We start from the raw sequence: 17,979 nt of genomic DNA on the forward strand, positions 1-17,979 counted from the left end.
GTGGCGCGTGTCGGCAAAATCGATGCACGTGACGTCAAATGCGATGCGCGTCGCGGGCGTCGCAGCGCCGTCGCCAGTCGAGACCCAGCACCAGTCCTCTGACGATGCCTCTATCTCTGAGGCACTTTTTCCTGCTTTTTGTTACGATTTTCGGTCTTAGCAGTGGTTCCGATCTCTTCAGCAACTCGTTCCTCGTCAGATTCCGGCGAGATGTCGACGGAGACGAGGCCCACAGCGTCGCCTCCAGGACCGGATTCGTCAACATGGGACCGGTGAGTCAACAGCTGGGCCCCAAAAAATCGCAATCCGGCCTGAAATCTCGCCGAAAATTGGCGATATTTTATGGGAAAACGCCAGAGTCTAATCTGCTGTGCAAACGCTCCGTTTTGTTGATTTAGTTCGATCGGTGATAAATCGTCTTAAACAAGACAAATCTGAATACTGTGTTTGGTTTGAATTAGTCGTTGTAAATGTGGGTTGTACAGCAGTGACGTTAGTTGTGAAGTGTGCTGTACTCGAGTTAATCCAAAATTCATGATTGTGATTAATGTCTGATATCAAACAACCGCAATTCGCCATAAAATATTAATAGGGATGCGATGTGTGGTAATTTTGGGTAATAACGTTTCATTCACTCACCACAAAACTGGTGGATGGCTATTGATTAAAGAGTACAGATAATTACTGCAATTTCGATGCGTTATTGCGTATAAATAGTTTGGGAAACAATCCGACGGAAACAGTTCGCTTTTGTGCAAAAATCACACGAAAAACTATACCGTACAATTAAAAAACGCACAATTTTACAATTTCTTGTTGGTACTGATATTTGGAAAATTTAATCTTGAAATAATGAAAAAATCAACGATTTAGAAAAACAATTACGAAAAAATATCATTTTCGATCAAAGTGGCTTTGCTTTTAAAATTAATTAAAATTAAAATTGATGAAGACAAATACACGTATTTTATATGTTTGTTGTTAAAAATGCTGAAATTATGAAGATTACAGTACAATTTTTAATTTGATGAAATGTCAGATTAACAGATTAAAAATAAAGGTGATAAACACTTTAATATTTGTTTAATTTATCGGGACGTTGCCATAAAAAGATAAGATAATAAGATTAGAACAGATAAGATAACAATAAAATAAAAAATATTAAAGTCAAAAAAACAATTTTATTTTTAAATTTGTAATTTGTTTTCTTTTTTTATGAGAAATTTTAATAAAAATTTAAAAATAAAGTACCTTTCTCCGAACATTACAATTTTTTAAATATTTTTTTAAATGAAAGCTATAGGTTTACATAGCTGTATTTAAAAAAATCTATAAAACAGTATAGGTTTATAAAAATATTTTCAAATTTTATATCATATATAGTATAAAATTTTAAAATATTTTATGTAGTATTTGTTTATATTTTTCATTAGAAATTTAAGAAAAAAAATATTATATAAGTAGTTATCTTGAAAAATTAGGTTTATTTAATAACATCTATAAAGCAGTATAGGTTAATAAAAAAATTTTCAAATTTTATGTCATATATAGTATAAAATTTTAAAATATTTTATGTAGTATTTGTTTTTATTTTTCATTAAAAATTGAAGAAAAAAATTATTATATAAGTAGTTATCTCTCTATCACATGAAAAATTAGGTGGATTATGTTTATACATTTTACCAGTCGTTAGATAAGCTTGATAAAAATATAAATCTTTCAAACTTTTGAATCATAGTAAAATTTTACAGAAGGTTCAAGTATATTAAATAAAATTTGATGTACTATATTGTTTATAAATAAGTTGCATACTTTATATAAGTAACTTTGCCAAATAAAATTTATACTATAATTTCTAATAAATAAAAACTGTTCTTTATTTAGCTTCAAATTTGTTTAATTTTTTTTTAATTGACGACTATTGGCTATTTTGTTTTCTCAAGGCAAAAATGTAACTTAAAAATTTATTAACTTTTGATTTTTTGGCATTTTCTAGCCAGTTAAGAAATTAAGGAATAATTGAAACAAGTTGCAATTCACTGTTGTCTTTTGTGCACTTTAGAAAATTTTTGGCTAAAAATTAAAACTTTTTGTCACTTAAAATGATAAACATTATTAAATTAAGCTAAAATGTGTTATATTTGCTTTTCTTCAGTCAGTTAAAAAATTCATAAATTATTAATTTACTGTTGCTGTTTGGTGCACTTAGTAAGTTTTTAGGTAAAAATTAAAATTTTTGGTGAAAATTAAGTTGAATCCAGTTATTTTTGCTTTATTTAGCAATTGAAATCTTTTTAAGAGCAACACTTTTCGCAAGGTTTTTTGCCCAAACAAGCCGAAAAAATACAAATTTATTTTTAAAATTCCCTACTTGTGCTTTTGTGTTTTTCCCTCTAAAAGACCTAATTTTGCAAAAATTTAAAAAAACTCAGCTTTTCTGCAAGATTTTGCTAAATGGGACTTGAAATTTACAAATTCAAGGTTTTCAATCAAACATGCAAATATTTCGAAAACTTTTATTAAAAAAAAATGCATAACTAACCGAAATTAAATCAAAAGCACCTTATCTTTGTTTCTTTCAAGCATTTCAACACATTTTTTGGCCAGAAACAAAATTTTTGTTTTAAAATTACAAAGAAAAATAATGTTGGTACAACATACAAGAAAGAAGAAAATTGTCAATTGAACTGTATTTATAATTTTTATAAAAACTTTTTTTTGTAAAATTATTAGCTTTCAAATCAACTTTTTTTGATGCTACCAGGATTAAAAAAACATTTGATTTATAAATGTTTTTTCTCTTGCAATATTTTTATAAAATGAACTGTTTTCGAGTTTAATAATAAAATGTGGGAAACTGTAGTCGATATCAGGACACTAAACGGACTTCGCACTATGCACAAACATTCTGCATAGAATAATAAAAACAATTAAAAACAAGCAAAAATGCTACAATGCTTTTTGAACAGAAGTGGCCGTCAATTCGGTCTCTAACAATAATATTAGTCAAAATACGAGCAAAAACTCCGGATGCAATTTTTCGCACCCGCTGCCTCAGGTGGGATGACGAGCTTTGCAAAAATAAAAGAAGAGTTCATCAGCTTCCAAGAGCAGTAATAGGCAGGAAGGAGCTTTCAGACTTGTCAAACATATGTTGCAATTTTTCCTCGACTGCTTGTACCACACGTCAATAAAATTTTCCCCCCTGTCGTGAAAAATCGATACACACGTCCACAAAATAATTTTCACTTGAACGAATCACTAGATTATTTTTAGTACGTGTATCAATTGTGACGTCAGCACTAAACCCTCTATAAAATCCGGATTCAAATCAAATTTTTCGTCTCCTTTCACTGTTTACTCTGACTCGGATGATTGGATCAAAGAAACCCAAACAGGAGCAAATTAAATTGGAATAAACACTCGAAACGTAATTAATGTTTTTTGCAGGTCTTGGGCTCGAAGCGCGAGTATCATTTCGTGAATCATGCCGTTCCGGCGGCGAGGACCAAGAGGAGCATTCCGCATGTGAGGAAGCTCAAAGTCGACCCTTTGGTGAGTTTTTCCAGAGTTGAGACTTAGTTTAACGAGATGAGGGAAAATGAAAGGAATATTGCTCGAAATCGCGGTCGGAACAAAGAAAAGTCGCTGTAATTTGACTCAAACGCTATCAAAGGATTTAAGTTTGTGTTTGCTTGGAGTTGGAGAGATAAGAATGTCAGAGATTCAAACTACTCAAATATCGGATTTTCCGACGAGACGAGCGGGAATTAATTAGGGAGTTTCACGCACAAAATGCTCCAGGTTTTAATTATTCGGATTTTTAACGAAGTTGCGAGATAAAATCGAAGGCATTTATCTTCGTTCGTTAAAAATATAATTAGAAAGCGTAATTAAAAACTCGCAATTTAAGGAATTTCAAAAACGCCGTCATAATAGAGATCTGAATACTTTCAAGTCTTTTTACTCGAAAATTTTGAGAATTTTAATCAAAAAAAATTATAACATGACGAAATCAAATCTAAAAGCACTTTATTTTTGTCCAGTTAGAACTAAACATTTGTGAAAATTCTATTATGCTTCTTATTTTTTTGAGAATTACAAATTTAAGATTTGAATAATTTTTAATTAAAAAAATATTTAAGCTTCTTTAATAACCTGAAAACTAGTAAATTTGGACGAAAAATTTTCCTATAAATTAGTGATTGGGAATCTCCGCGCGTGTGTTTCCTGCAAAATTACATAAAACCCAATCCAATTATTTTCAACTAGAGCAGAGCAAATCATTGATTTCCTCTAAAACCAGCAAAAATCCTCCGAGTTTGAATAAAAATTCAATTGAATTGCAAATCCTCGTCAACGAAATTTCAAAACGCGATTGATTGCGCGATTCTTCTCCTCAAAAACCTTTAATAAATTTTAAATACAACTTAACTATGTATTAGTTCATCCACCGAATTGTATTAACAGAACTTTTTGTTGTTACTCAAATTAATTTGACCTTTGAAACCCAATAAGTCTGTAACAAATACTTTTCTGCAAGATAATGAGTGAGTTTCGCTACACGCGTATTTCCTGCAATTATTCTCAACTGGGGCCTACATCATTGATTTCCTCTAAAACCAGCCAAAATCCCCCAAGTTTGAATAAAATCCACCTCAACTAAATTTGAACCAAAATTAATTAAAATATCCTTTTCCAGGTCCACACAGCCATCCAACAGCCGGGTTTTATTCGAGTCAAACGCGGCTACAAGCCTCTGAAAGTCGAAAATCTCGTCAGAAACATCCAACCACATTCGGACCCCACCGACCCCTATTTCCCATTCCAGTGGTATTTGAAAAATACGGGTCAGAACGGAGGCAAAGCGAAATTGGACTTGAACGTGGAAGCCGCTTGGGCCCAAGGAGTGACAGGCAAGAATATCACAACGGCTATTATGGACGATGGTGAGTCGAAATACAAGCAAAAGCTATTTATTTCCGGCTTATTTAATTAAATCTTGCGCCAGTCTACGGATGTCCAAAGGTTAGGATGAAATGACGCGCAAATAAATCGTTCCCGTATCGATAGTTCCTTTAATGTCGCAAGAGAGCGCAGTTGTTCTACTAATTCAAACATAACAAAACATAAATATAATGCATGAATTTTATCGTAAACTATATTTAAGAAAATTTCAAACTTTAACCAATTTGCACTCTGTCCCATATTTTTCAAAACGCTGCGAATACGATTACAGATGCAAGAAAGATGTTAGGAAGAAAGTTGTAGAGAATTAAATTTCCTACAAAAATGTTAGCGAGACTATATTCCTATCTTTCACTATTTAGGCCCCAAAGTCGTTAAAAGATGTTCAAGCGACAAATTTGCTTCATTTTGCCGGTGGTCAAGTATTGTAAATTAAATTTATACCTAAACCGTTAAAGATAGAAATATGGTGTCGCAGACTTTTTTGTAGAAAATTTAATTCTCTACATCTTTGCCTCTTACACTTTTTTTGTATTTTCAACCGTATTCGCAGCGTTCTCAAAAACATATAGTGGAAGGAAAATTGATAATTCCATCAGTTATATTTATCAAAACGCTGAGAATACAGTTTAAGATACAAAAAAATTGTAAGAAACAAAATTGTACTGAATTAAATTTACTATAAAAAAATCCGAGACGCCATATTTTTGTCCTCTACAGTTTAGCTATAAATTAATTTTTCGTTACTTTAGTTGTCAACCTCAACATTTCTGCATTTTTTCCAAGTAATTAGTAACTTAGTTGTATTTAAATTAAGCGGAGCGCCCTCATTTTACTCAGCCGCACTATTTTTTGGCGATATTTCGTCTCCTAACTTATAGTCCTCCGAAGTCCGGTCGAGGAAAATAAGTCGGCAGCAGTGCTTTGATTTAAAGATGTGTTTAGAAGCGATTTTTTCGGTCCAGTGGCTCGCAGTAATGATTAAATTTGAAGCTTTTCCGCCTACACAAGACACCAAATAATTGCTTTATTCAGCGAACGAGGTCATGACGCTGCGACGTGACCACAGTCACATTTTTTAATCAAAACTTGCAATTTTTCTCAAGTTAAATGTGCTTGATTAAGGGCTGGCGGAAATGAGGCGAGATTGGAGTCGCAGTAATTTCCTTGTTGAGTGGACTAGATTTTTTGTCTTTTTGCGAAAATTCGTCACTTCGAGTTTGTTATTAATCGTATTATGTGCGAAATTGTGCGCTTATCAGTTTAGAGACGACGTGATTGAATCTGTGCCGAGTTCGTGGTTTCTTAGGGATGAAGCGGAAATTAATTTTTCGTTTCTAAAGTTTGAGACGTGTTCTAATCATGTCGTATTGTTGGAATTTTGACGCATGGAAGAGTTTATCAAATTTAATTTTTGTGGCTTTATGGGTGTTTGCCTTGTGACGTGGTTGATTGTTATCATCGTGTGTGGGTATCAACCTACATGAGGACTTACGTATTTAAAACTATACTTAAATATCAACCCACACGTATCAGTAATAATTTAATGAAACATTAGCACAAATGTTTAAAATGAAATTAAAAAAAAACATTACAATTGAACTAAATATTAACAGCAAACACCCAAAAATAAAAAATACATTCTATTGTAAAAATGGTGGATGCGCCGGGAAATTTAATATAACCCAAAATCCCACTTATGTAAATAAAGCAATTCGATTTTAATTACATTACACAACTACTCAATAATCTGCGAGTTAAACTGCTTATGCAAGATAATCTGTTATTGACTCAAAACTTCACTCAATTCCATTTTCATCTATTTTTTAACAAGCGACGCTTAAACGCAGAAATACGTAAAAAAAATTCACTCACTTCAAAATTGCGCTAACTTTTTTATATTTCGTTTTATTAATTGTTTTTTAATCCAAGAAATATTTTTTACACACCTTTTTTTACAATCAAATAAGATAATATGTTGTAAAAATGGTGGATGCGCCGGGATAGTAATTAAGCAAATTAGGTACATTACATAAACTGTCAATAATCCGCTTACGCAACATAATCTGTTATTTCCCAAGTTCCACTCAATCACCCAAAAATCGTCTTTTGCAGGCGTCGATTACATGCACCCCGATTTGAAATACAATTACGTAAGTATAAATAACCGAATCAATCTCAATTGAGAGCAAAGTCAATTATAGAACGCAAAAGCCAGTTACGACTTCAGCAGCAACGATCCGTTTCCTTATCCTCGATACACGGATGATTGGTTTAACAGGTGAGCTCTACTCACTTTATTTTAAATAATAATCCATGAGAAATGTTGGTCGCGACATAAAATCGATTTGCAAGCATGACAAGAACAGTAATGTGCACTTTGGGGGCGGCGGAAAAACTCATAGAGAAATGCAAATAAAAGCAGTGCTTGGGGAATCACTGAAAATGTTGTTGTAATATTTCAGTCACGGAACGAGATGTGCCGGAGAAGTGGCAGCTGCGAGGGATAATGGCATTTGCGGGGTTGGGGTGGCTTACGACTCCAAAATTGCAGGTTGGTAACACCGACTCGCATAAATTTAATATTTAAATAAAATATGATAAGTGAGTTTCAAGTTGGCTGGAAATTAATATTATTAATTTTTATCGTCAAGTAGGCCGAAGTCTGTCAAAAACAAACGTCACATGTTATACTCAATTGTGAGCCTGATATACAGTGTTGCCAGCTCAAAAATAAAAAAAACACCAATGAAAGATTTCCTTACGAGTTTTCCTACGATTACTTCTGCTTTTCTTCTACTTTAAAAACAAGCTTGAATGAGCAATTTCGACCAAAATTTTTGTTTTTTTTATTCAATTTTTCAAAAATATTATGAAAAAAAGAAAAAAAATCTCATTTTCGGCTTAATTATGTAGGAATACGAATGCTGGATCAGCCGTACATGACCGACCTGATCGAGGCCAACTCAATGGGGCACGAGCCCGGCCTTATCGACATTTACAGCGCTTCGTGGGGGCCCACCGACGACGGCAAGACCGTCGACGGCCCCCGAAATGCCACGATGCGGGCCATCGTGCGCGGAGTAAACGAGGTAATAGGTCTGTTTGTGTATTTTTTGAGGCACTCGCTACGTTCGTAGGGGCGCAACGGCCTGGGCAACATCTACGTGTGGGCAAGCGGCGACGGCGGCGAAGACGACGACTGCAACTGTGACGGCTACGCCGCCAGCATGTGGACAATTAGCATCAACAGCGCCATCAACGACGGCCAAAACGCCCACTACGACGAAAGCTGCAGCTCGACTCTCGCCTCGACCTTCAGCAACGGCGCTAAAGACCCCAACACGGGGGTGGCCACCACCGACCTGTACGGAAAATGCACGACCACTCACTCGGGCACCTCCGCCGCCGCCCCCGAGGCGGCCGGGGTCTTCGCCCTGGCCCTGGAGGCCAAGTAAGCCCTCAACCCCCAACACACTTCCTTTAATTTTTTTTTTAGTAACAATTTGACCTGGAGAGACGTCCAACACCTGACAGTGTTGACCTCCAAGCGCAATTCGCTTTTTGACGCCAAAGGCCGCTTCCACTGGACCATGAACGGGGTGGGGCTGGAGTTCAACCACTTGTTCGGGTTTGGGGTGCTGGACGCCGGTGCCATGGTGGCCCTCGCCAAGCAGTGGAAGACCGTTCCGCCGAGGTTCCATTGCGAGGCCGGGTCCGTCACCCAGGTCCAGAAGATACCCTCGGCGAAGAAGCTGGTCATGCAGATTACGACGACGGCGTGCCAGGGGCAGAGCACCGAGGTGAGGTATCTGGAGCACGTGCAGGCGGTGCTAACGGTGAATGCGAGTCGGAGGGGCGACCTGGAGCTCTTCCTCACGTCGCCGATGGGCACCAGGTCTATGATTCTCAGTCGAAGGCAAAACGACGATGATACGAGAGATGGGTTTACGAAGTGGCCTTTCATGACCACGCATACGTGGGGGGAGTACCCGCAAGGGACGTGGGTGTTGGAGGTGGGTGGTTTTTATTAATTTTTTACATTTATTTTTGAAATGTTTGAACTTGATTACGTGGAAATTGGGGTTGTAGGACACAGGATAAATTAAATTAAATTCGTTACGACGTTTCGATACTTTATTGAATATCTTCAGTCAAATTTATTATTATTATTTTTGTTTCAGGCCAGCTTCAATTCGCAGATGCCGCAAACGGGCTTTGTCAAGGAGTGGACTTTGATGCTGCACGGCACAAAGGAGCCCCCTTATACGGAATTGGCGGTTTTGGACCCACATTCCAAGCTTGCTATAGTGAAGAAGGCGCATGAAAATCGAATGAAGATGTAATTGGTCTCCAGTTTTGGTTTATTTATTTGTTAAAGATTTGATAAAGATTCATATATTTTTAAGTAGAGAGTAGCGATATACTGAAATATTTAAATAAATCCATCAATCTCTAACTGTACTGTAATAAAAGCATGTGATTATATAAGAAGTATAAAATATCAAGTAATTATTGGATTTTATTTTTACAAATTGTTGGACAAGAGCTTATATTTTGTATAGCGTTCATTATTCAAATATATATTAACTGAAAGAGATTATTTATTACAGTGCAAGCGATGAATCTCATGCAATTGTACAAAATTGTAAATTGTTTACAATATAAACTTTATTTCCGATTGTGATTTTGTTTGCTTCTGCTGGCCGACAACTGTAAATAAAACTAGACATTTAACCAATTTTTATTGCTTGTTTTATTTATTTAAGATTGCTTCATAGTTTTACAAATTCAAATCTTCAATTCAAACAGCTCGTATCTTTTTTGAGGCGCATGTGCACACCCAACCAGAAGCATGGCATAGATGGTCTCAAATTTATTCGGAGCAAAGACCAATAAATAAAACTACATTTTTACTAAAAAACTTTTATTCAATTTAATCAACTCACACCACGTTTAAATTAGAGATTTTATGGTCGTAAAGCGCAACCAGCAATACACATCCAGAAAAACAGTTTTACAGTATTTTTGCTAATAAATTTCAACATTGAAACCAGTTTCGGTTTTTCTGAACAAACAAAACTGTTAAATTGTTGTTAATTAGAAGTGTATTCCATTGGTATCGTTTCAAATTAATTTAGTAACTTTGCTGCTCAAAATTAGACTGGTAAATCTTCTGTCACTGTTTGCCAACATCAACATAACCCAACTTTCCTATTTGTCAAAACGTACTTTTTACGATGGAAATAAACGACGATTCCAACGAGCAAATGTCGGTCAACTCGGACTCGGACTCCGACTCCGGGGACGACCAAGAGGAGCAAGTAAGGGCCTCCACAATCCTCCAAAATTTTTCTAACTCTAAGAGTGTCTCAGGCCCTCCTCACTCGTGCTGAAGACCTCGAACGCCAAATCTCCGACAACAAGTACCTCTACAATGCCCACGAAGAGCTCGTCAACTTGTACCGAAAACTGGGGGACTTGAAGTCGATGCGTCTGGCGTACGAACGCTTCCAAGAGTACTTCCCCCTAACCCCCGAGATCTGGCTCGCGTGGATCAACGACGAGAAAAAGTTAGCGAGCTCCGAGAGCGAGATTAAGAATATTTTCGGGCTTTTTGATAAAGCCGTGGAGGATTATTTGTGTAAGTTGGTCAGGTAGCCTGAAATTAGATTGGCAAGCCTGACACGTTTTTTCAGCTGTGAATTTGTGGGTGGAGTACGCGCAGTACTCGATTGGGGTTAGCACCCTTGACACGACACGTGTGATAATCGAGAGGGGTTTAACCGCCGCTGGGTTACACGTGGCCGATGGGAGCCTCCTGTGGGACACTCTCCGGGAGCTGGAATTCGCCCATTTGTCCCTGACGGAGGCAGGGAGCGAGCCATGGAAAACCCAAGTGGAAAAAATCGTGGAGGTTTTCCGGCGCCAACTCTCAGTGCCGCTCCTTGACATGGAAAACACTTACAAGGAGTGGAAAGAGTGGCTAACGCAGGTGCAAGACCACAAAATCAATGCTGAACCGGTGGAGTGGGGCTATAACAAGGCTTTGAAAACCTTAGAGACCTACAAGCCGTTCGAAGAAAAACTACAAGTAACAACGGACGAATCGCAACTATTACGAGTTTATCGCGACTACGTCAAAGTCCTAACGGACCCCTCGACAATTTTGTGTCTTTATGAACGCGCAACGGCCCAGATGTGTCTCAACCCGGAGATTTGGCTCGATTATTGTCTCTACGGCCTGAAACTGGGAGCCCCAGCTGAAAAAATCACAACTAAGGCTTTGAGAAATTGCCCCTGGAGTCAAGAATTGTGGATTATGCGCCTACAAGTCCTTGAAAGTCTCCAGAAGGATAATAGCGAAGTTGTCGCTTGTTTCGAGCAGGCTGTGTCAAATTTAGGCGCCCAATCAAGCGAGCTGTGGCTCGCCTACTTAGAATACGTCTCACGGACGTGCCAAGACCAAGCCAAAGTTTTCAAATCTTTTGACCAAGCCTTAGAACAACTAAAATATAACGACGAAGGCGCCCTCAAAATCACAAAGTGGTATTCGAGAATTTTGGCCAAAAATAACAACATGCAAGGGGCGCGAAACCTCTGGAAAAACCTACTCAAAAGCCCGAACCACAAAATCCTGGCCAACACTTGGCTGGAGTACGCGCGGCTTGAACGCCAGTTCGGGGAACCCCCGCAAGTCCGCGCCATTTTCCAGAAAGCCCTAACCAATTGCACCGACTGGCCCCTGTTTATCGCCGACGAATGGCGTGAGTTCGAACGCGAGTTCGGTAAACTACCCGACGTTCTAAAATGCCTCGAAAAACGCAAAGAAATCGAACCGAAACTAAAAACGATTGAGCCGCCGAAAGCCACCGGAACCAAACGAAAACACCCGAGCGAAGCCGAACCCCCGCCTAAGAAACACAAAAAGCAGGCGGTGGTCAAAGACCCGACTCGCACAATTTTCGTCAGTAATCTACACACTAGTGTGAATGAAAAACGACTGAGGAAATTCTTCCCCAATTGCGAAAATGTCGAAATTGTGGTCGATAAGCGGGGGAAGTCCCGGTGTTATGGGTACGTGCAGTTCGCCCTTGAGGAGAGTGTCATGGCGGCGCTGGCACGTGACCGGGAGCTGCTTGACGGCCGCCCTATTTTTATTTCCAATTGTAAGCCGAATCGTGAGGAGCGGAAAGCCGGCTTTAAGTACTCGAATGAACCCGAGACCAATAAACTTTTCGTTAAGGGACTCCCCTATGACAAGTCGCAGGAGGAAATTGAGGCGATTTTTCGGCCTTTTGGGGCGAAAACCGTGCGTTTGGTGTGTCGGCGAGATGGTAAGCCAAAAGGACTCGCGTATGTTGAGTTTGAGGACGATGCAAGTGCTAAGAAAGCCATGGAAAAGACCGATGGGATGACAGTCGGGGACTTTACCATCAGTGTGGCAATTAGCGCGCCCCCTGTCAAGAAACCAACAACAGTTGCAAAAAGTACACCAACACGGCATGCACGCAGCCGATTACAAGTCCCGATGTTACCGAGGTCCTTGCAAGTCAAGAGTGCGACGAATGGTGATGTCAAACCGAAAACCAATGATGATTTCCGATTGTTACTTCAGAAATAAAAGCGATTCAAACATATTTATTCAACAACTCTCTACCTCTAGATACAAATGAGGTAACCGCCCTCAATATGCTGGCAGTGGTGGGTGATTTCGCACATGTTTCTCCTGTTTGAGTGGCTGAAAATTATCTAAAAAATATATACGATACACAAAATATTGCTTCGTTCTCTCTTATTTACAATACGTGATTTTGTACTTGTGACGTTTGAGCAATTTGCGCGAGAAATATGTGCGAAATGACGGGTATTTACAAATCGTTCAGAGTACCTCATGATTACGACAACTTAAAAAATTGATAAGCTAATTGCTACTACATCTTATCAACAATAAACATGATACTTTTACAAAATGTACAACCGTTCGGTATATAAAAATTCCTTAGAAAACTACACTTTAAAACGTTCTGAAATTTTGAAGAAGAGAAGTCCGAAAATGCCACGACAGGTACGTCATTACACTAAGTACAATCAGATTATCCCATCAAACATCTTATGGCACAGTTATGCAAATGTCATGAATTCCGGAGATTAGTAAGCCTTGTTCGTATCAGTTTTATCACAGAGAGAAAAGCAATGCATCCGAGTGAAATTTTAATGAGATAATCCACTCCGAAAAATTAAGAAAAAAAACGCAACTCTTTCATCCAATCATTAATATCACTCATCAAATTACAACTAAGTCACTCCAAATTCGCTAAAGCTAGGAGAAAGAAAAATTAAACAACTACATGAACCGTTTCAAATAATTCAAAACAAAAAGTTTCACCCTTTTCCCTCTTTCAAATTTTGGCAATTTATATCACAACAACGCTCGTAAAACTTTTTGCCATAGAACTGACTCACAACGAAATTTAAGCAAGGCACGAGTGAAACAACGACGCCCTTTAACGGCTATACTTGGACGTTTCCTTGCTCCTTCTCTCTCTGTCGTACAGCGACGGCCGTTTCCACCAACAAATACAAACATTTGAACTTGTCTTTGTCCTCTTCGTCGTTTGTGCTGAGAGGGTCCGACTCCGTGTGCAGCGGATTGATTTGATGGGCTGGCATTACTTGCACCTTCGGGGTGCTCAAGGGGTGCGGCAGCTGGGGCAAGTGCGAGAGCTGGGGGTGCGGCGCCGTCCAATACTGGTTCGCCGTGATCTGGCCCTCGTCAGACCTAACCAATCAAAAATCAAATCCACGTCATTTCCACTCAAAGTGGGTAAAGCAAGCAATTATTTTAAATTTTTGAAAAATCAGCCGCCTTAAAAACCTACCTTTTGGTGGGATAGGGGGCCTCCTTGGCCACCCCATACCGAATGACCGTCTGCCACGGGTTGAATTTCTCCTCTTCGCTCGGACTCGAGCTTTCGTATTCATTGGGACTGTCCTCCTCCGAGCGATACATGAGATTCATTGAATCGTCGTAATCGTGATCGAGACGAATTCGTTTTCCTCCAACCGTTGCGATTTCTTCGTCCCATTGTGCGCGCGTTTGTTCCACTCCCATCGAACCCGAAGTGGTCAATTTTTTGCCGCGTCGCGAAATTGTATAGTGGAGTGGGTCGTGACCTTCACGTCTTATCATTTCGGGAAGGATGCGACGACGCGCGTTTATAAACCAATTACACACCTGGAGAACGGTCAAGTTGGCTTCCTGAGACAGGGTCATTTTTTCGGCGTCGCTCGGGTATGCATTGTATCTGCAAGGATTTTTTTTCAAACATGACGCTATTAATTACATGCGATTTTTGCCGAAGCCTTCGATAACTCAGAATCTTACGTAATTTTATTCATTTTTTGTTTACTACCTTTTAATATCCTAATCCTATGTGTAATTTATTTGTATTTTAACTTATTTAGTGGGTTTGAACTTTATTTCGCAAGTTCATGCATTGTTTGATTTGTTTCACTCAATTTGGCTCGTTTTTGAGCGAAATTTCTTCAAAAATATGCTGAAAAATGTACAGTTTGTTCGAAAAATGTGTTATTTTTCAAGGAAGTAAACATGCGTTTGAAGTTATATTCTCGGTTTTTGTAACAAAACGAAAGAAAAAATTACAACATTTCGTCGAATAAAACAATCTTTTATTGTTAGTTTCGTTCGATTTAGCTTACTTTTGAACGAAAATTTCGTTAAAATATGCCGAACAAATACATTTGGTTGAAAATCATGTTCTGTTTTTGAAAAAAAAAAACACCAACCGAAAATTAGATAATTTTTGCCCTTTTTCAGGTCTTTAGTCACGTTTTTCGGCCAGAAACGGAAATAAAAATCCAAAAAAAAAAATATTTTTTGCTGATGATGATTATTTATTTTTTTCTCTCAACAAACTTAAAACAGGCTAAAAAATGCCAAATCTGATGGAGATTTATATAAATTTTATTTTATTTCAGTCAATTTAGTTTGTTTGTGGATTTGAAACTCATTTATTTTGCAAGATCTTGACAAAACACGCCTCAAAATCACAAAAATAAAACGAAATTTCGTCGAGAATAAGCTGGAAAATCAAAAAAAACTCGGTCGAAAAGGAGTTATTCCTTCCTACCTTTTTCAAGTTTCTTACCTAAATAAACTGAGATGTAAAATTGGGTCAAAGTCAAAAAAAAATATTGTTTAATTTTTGCACATTTTTGAAGCTGAAACGTAATTATTGCGCAAGAACTGTTAAAAATAAGCCAAAAAACCTCGAATAATTTAATTAAATTATCAATTACGTTAATTAAAAATGCTATTTCTTCGGTATAGTTGGCATTTGAAAAGAAAATTACACTTTAAATACGACTTTCTAAAAAATTATAAAATCCTGGACCTTCAAAAATATTAAAAAAAAAGAAGAAAAGAAAAACATAAAAATAGCAAAAATATAACTTTTCCTCAATTTGCAACTGGGGTGACATAACAGTTCAAAGATTGATCTTTAATTGTGAAATATGGTCAAAAATTTCAGACAAAAATTAAAACACAAGAAAAAACAAATGAATAACAATCACTTACCCCAATGTTTTTTTTTCATTATTTTTTTACAATATTTTCGTGATTTTGAATGAAATGTATGGTCACGTGACCCATGGTAACAAAATGGCCCCAAATCGGGGTCATTTTTACGCAATATATCGAGTCGCCCCCGTGGCCCCCTTACCCACCTGTGCTCGTACAGCCACCTCTTGAGTATCTTGACCGAATGTTTGGGCAAATTCCCTCTGCGTTTCCTCGTCGGTTCTACCGAAAGATTATTCAGATTGGCGATTTGCATCAATTGATGATGATCCTCTTGTTCGGATCCGGATTCATTTTCGTCCGTACTGCTGCTCGATTGGAATCGTTCGCGGTCTGTAACAAAATTGGCCATTTTCGACAATTTCACACAAAACTGGACCGAAAAAAACCAATCGATTTCGTCTCGGCGTGCAATTTTCAAAAATCGTAAACAAAATAACAAGTGAAAAAAAATGACAGTTGAATTTCCAAGTCAACTTTTGGCATTTGCCGCGCTCCAAACACGTTTCACGTTCGAGGCGATTTTCCGACTTTACTCACATCGTTCGGGAAATAGTGTTTCCGTCATTTTCACGACCAGACTTCAATCGACAATCGGACGCAGAAAATTTTCAGAAATTCACAAAATCAATGCCTTTAATCGACGATTTTTAAAAGCAACACCAAAGCACGTTTGAGTGACAACTGAAAGTGACAATTGACAACAAACGCGTAAACAACAGGACGGGATCGCGCCAAACGCATGCGCTAGCCAAAAATTTGAAAAATAGGCAAAAATAACCAAAATTTATACCCAAAACCGACACAAATACGCCTCTTACGCCAAAATCCTTTATCCCAATTTTACGTAAACGATAACTAACCAAGAAAAAGGGCATTTTGGGACAACTTATTGCCAACCTAAAGATGACAAAACCCCAATCGAAGACAAAAAAAATCCACCGGGCCCAGTTAATTATAAATAAATCGCCGGCTGTCAACTCCCCAGTGTAAAAATAGCCCCCGTCCGTTTCAAAACTGCACCGGCGTCGATTGTGCAACCCGAAAATTCTCGCCGGATCGCGTCCTCGCCTTAGCCTCCCGTGACAGCAATGGCTACCTCGTGGTTGTCCCAAAATAAAGCCGCTTAATTGAAACCACTTCATTACCAATTCAAAACCATTCAAAACGAAACCACTCGCTCATTCAAACCCGAAAACCACCCCATACTTACGGACTTTCATTTTCTTCGGAATCCTGTCAAAGCATCAATTTACGTAACAGTTGAAATTTTCACAATTTTCCAGTTTTCCGCCACTTTTCCACCAGCGAAAAACCAGTCAAAACTCGGCAAATAAATGCCTGTCAGCGGTGTCACGTGCACTCAGATGTTGCCACAACTCGGACGAACAAAACGCACATGTTTCACGCTCAAACGCGGCCCCCACGCGTGATTTAACACTTTTTTTTGACGATTTTGAGTAAAATGTCACAAATAGTGTCACGCGTGCTTCGCGATGACAGTTTCGATGGCGGTCAAACTGATGGTTGTGTGACAGGCGCAGTAACATGACATGAACGCGCCAAATTTAAACGATAAGTGATAAACAAGTTTTAATTCACCAATTGTGGATTCATGAGCAAGGTCTTGGCCTTTGCGGCCTTGGCGGGTCGTCCACATTTCGATAAAGTGAGCCAAAGTCACCCACACAGCGTATAACAGTTTCCAGTTTTGGAAATTTATTTAAAAAAAAACGTAGCCATTATTAATGAAATTGTGATAATAGGCGATAATTCATCGTTTGTTTTGTTAATATTGCCACTTGTGTTTGCTTGATCAATGGTCAGTCTCCAATGAGCTAAAAATATGCACAATCACGGCTAGTAATGAATAAAAAAGTTTAAACCGCGTTTATACAATAGTCCAATCGCTAACTCACACTCCCGTTTGATAACAATGCTGTAATCATTCAAATTTTGAATGGGGTGTACTTTGGGTTACATAACTCAGCATAAAAACTGACAAAAATGGATTAGCGTTTAATTCCCTTAAAATATATGTTACCATCAAACGCAAACAAAGAAGAAAGTGTTCAACACATGTGCCAAAAAACAACTCAAATTGGGTTGTTACTTTTTTATTTAACTTGCAATACTTTTGCTAAAGAGGTTGGCAAAGCTGAACTAGAATTACCCACAGGGTGGTGGTACAAAAAATAAGTCACGGAATGAAGATTTTCCAGAGTTAAGATCAAAATATTTGTGTAAAACAGGTCAAGTGTTCATTTGCTGTTAATTTTCACTCGTAAAATAATTAACAGAAGGTTGGCAGCATTGAACCTAGTGTGCAAACGCATTGCCAGTAAAAAAATTTCAAAATACTAGAAATAATTTTAATAAACACAAACTAAAGCTTGTGTTCGTGC

General features: G+C 37.9%; 3 protein-coding genes across 4 annotated transcripts; 2 read left to right on the plus strand and 1 right to left on the minus strand.

Moving 5' to 3' along the window:
• Positions 1 to 62: 62 nt before the first annotated feature.
• On the plus strand, positions 63 to 9,709 carry amon (amontillado). Its single transcript, XM_967500.5, has 10 exons — positions 63 to 272; positions 3,451 to 3,555; positions 4,703 to 4,949; positions 7,084 to 7,121; positions 7,173 to 7,249; positions 7,434 to 7,522; positions 7,885 to 8,060; positions 8,109 to 8,422; positions 8,468 to 8,984; positions 9,153 to 9,709. The coding sequence occupies exons 1-10, from the start codon at positions 105 to 107 to the stop codon at positions 9,312 to 9,314; spliced, it is 1,893 nt and encodes a 630-aa protein (XP_972593.1). The 5' UTR covers positions 63 to 104; the 3' UTR covers positions 9,315 to 9,709.
• A 294-nt stretch (positions 9,710 to 10,003) lies between these two features.
• Positions 10,004 to 12,608, plus strand: Rnp4F (RNA-binding protein 4F). The gene is made up of 3 exons (XM_967445.4): positions 10,004 to 10,292; positions 10,345 to 10,612; positions 10,668 to 12,608. Exons 1-3 carry the CDS (start codon positions 10,209 to 10,211, stop codon positions 12,590 to 12,592), a joined length of 2,277 nt encoding a protein of 758 aa, XP_972538.1. The 5' UTR covers positions 10,004 to 10,208; the 3' UTR covers positions 12,593 to 12,608.
• Vis (vismay) lies at positions 12,595 to 17,105 on the minus strand. Of its 2 annotated transcripts, none has more exons than XM_008197154.3 (4): positions 16,788 to 17,105; positions 15,721 to 15,907; positions 13,851 to 14,276; positions 12,595 to 13,750 (listed from the first exon to the last, which is right to left on the minus strand). In XM_008197154.3, exons 1-4 carry the CDS (start codon positions 16,795 to 16,797, stop codon positions 13,483 to 13,485), a joined length of 891 nt encoding a protein of 296 aa, XP_008195376.1. In that variant the 5' UTR covers positions 16,798 to 17,105; the 3' UTR covers positions 12,595 to 13,482.
• Positions 17,106 to 17,979: the final 874 nt, after the last annotated feature.

Source organism: Tribolium castaneum, chromosome 3, assembly GCF_031307605.1.
Source record: "Tribolium castaneum strain GA2 chromosome 3, icTriCast1.1, whole genome shotgun sequence".
Classification (NCBI taxonomy): Eukaryota; Metazoa; Arthropoda; class Insecta; order Coleoptera; family Tenebrionidae; genus Tribolium; species Tribolium castaneum.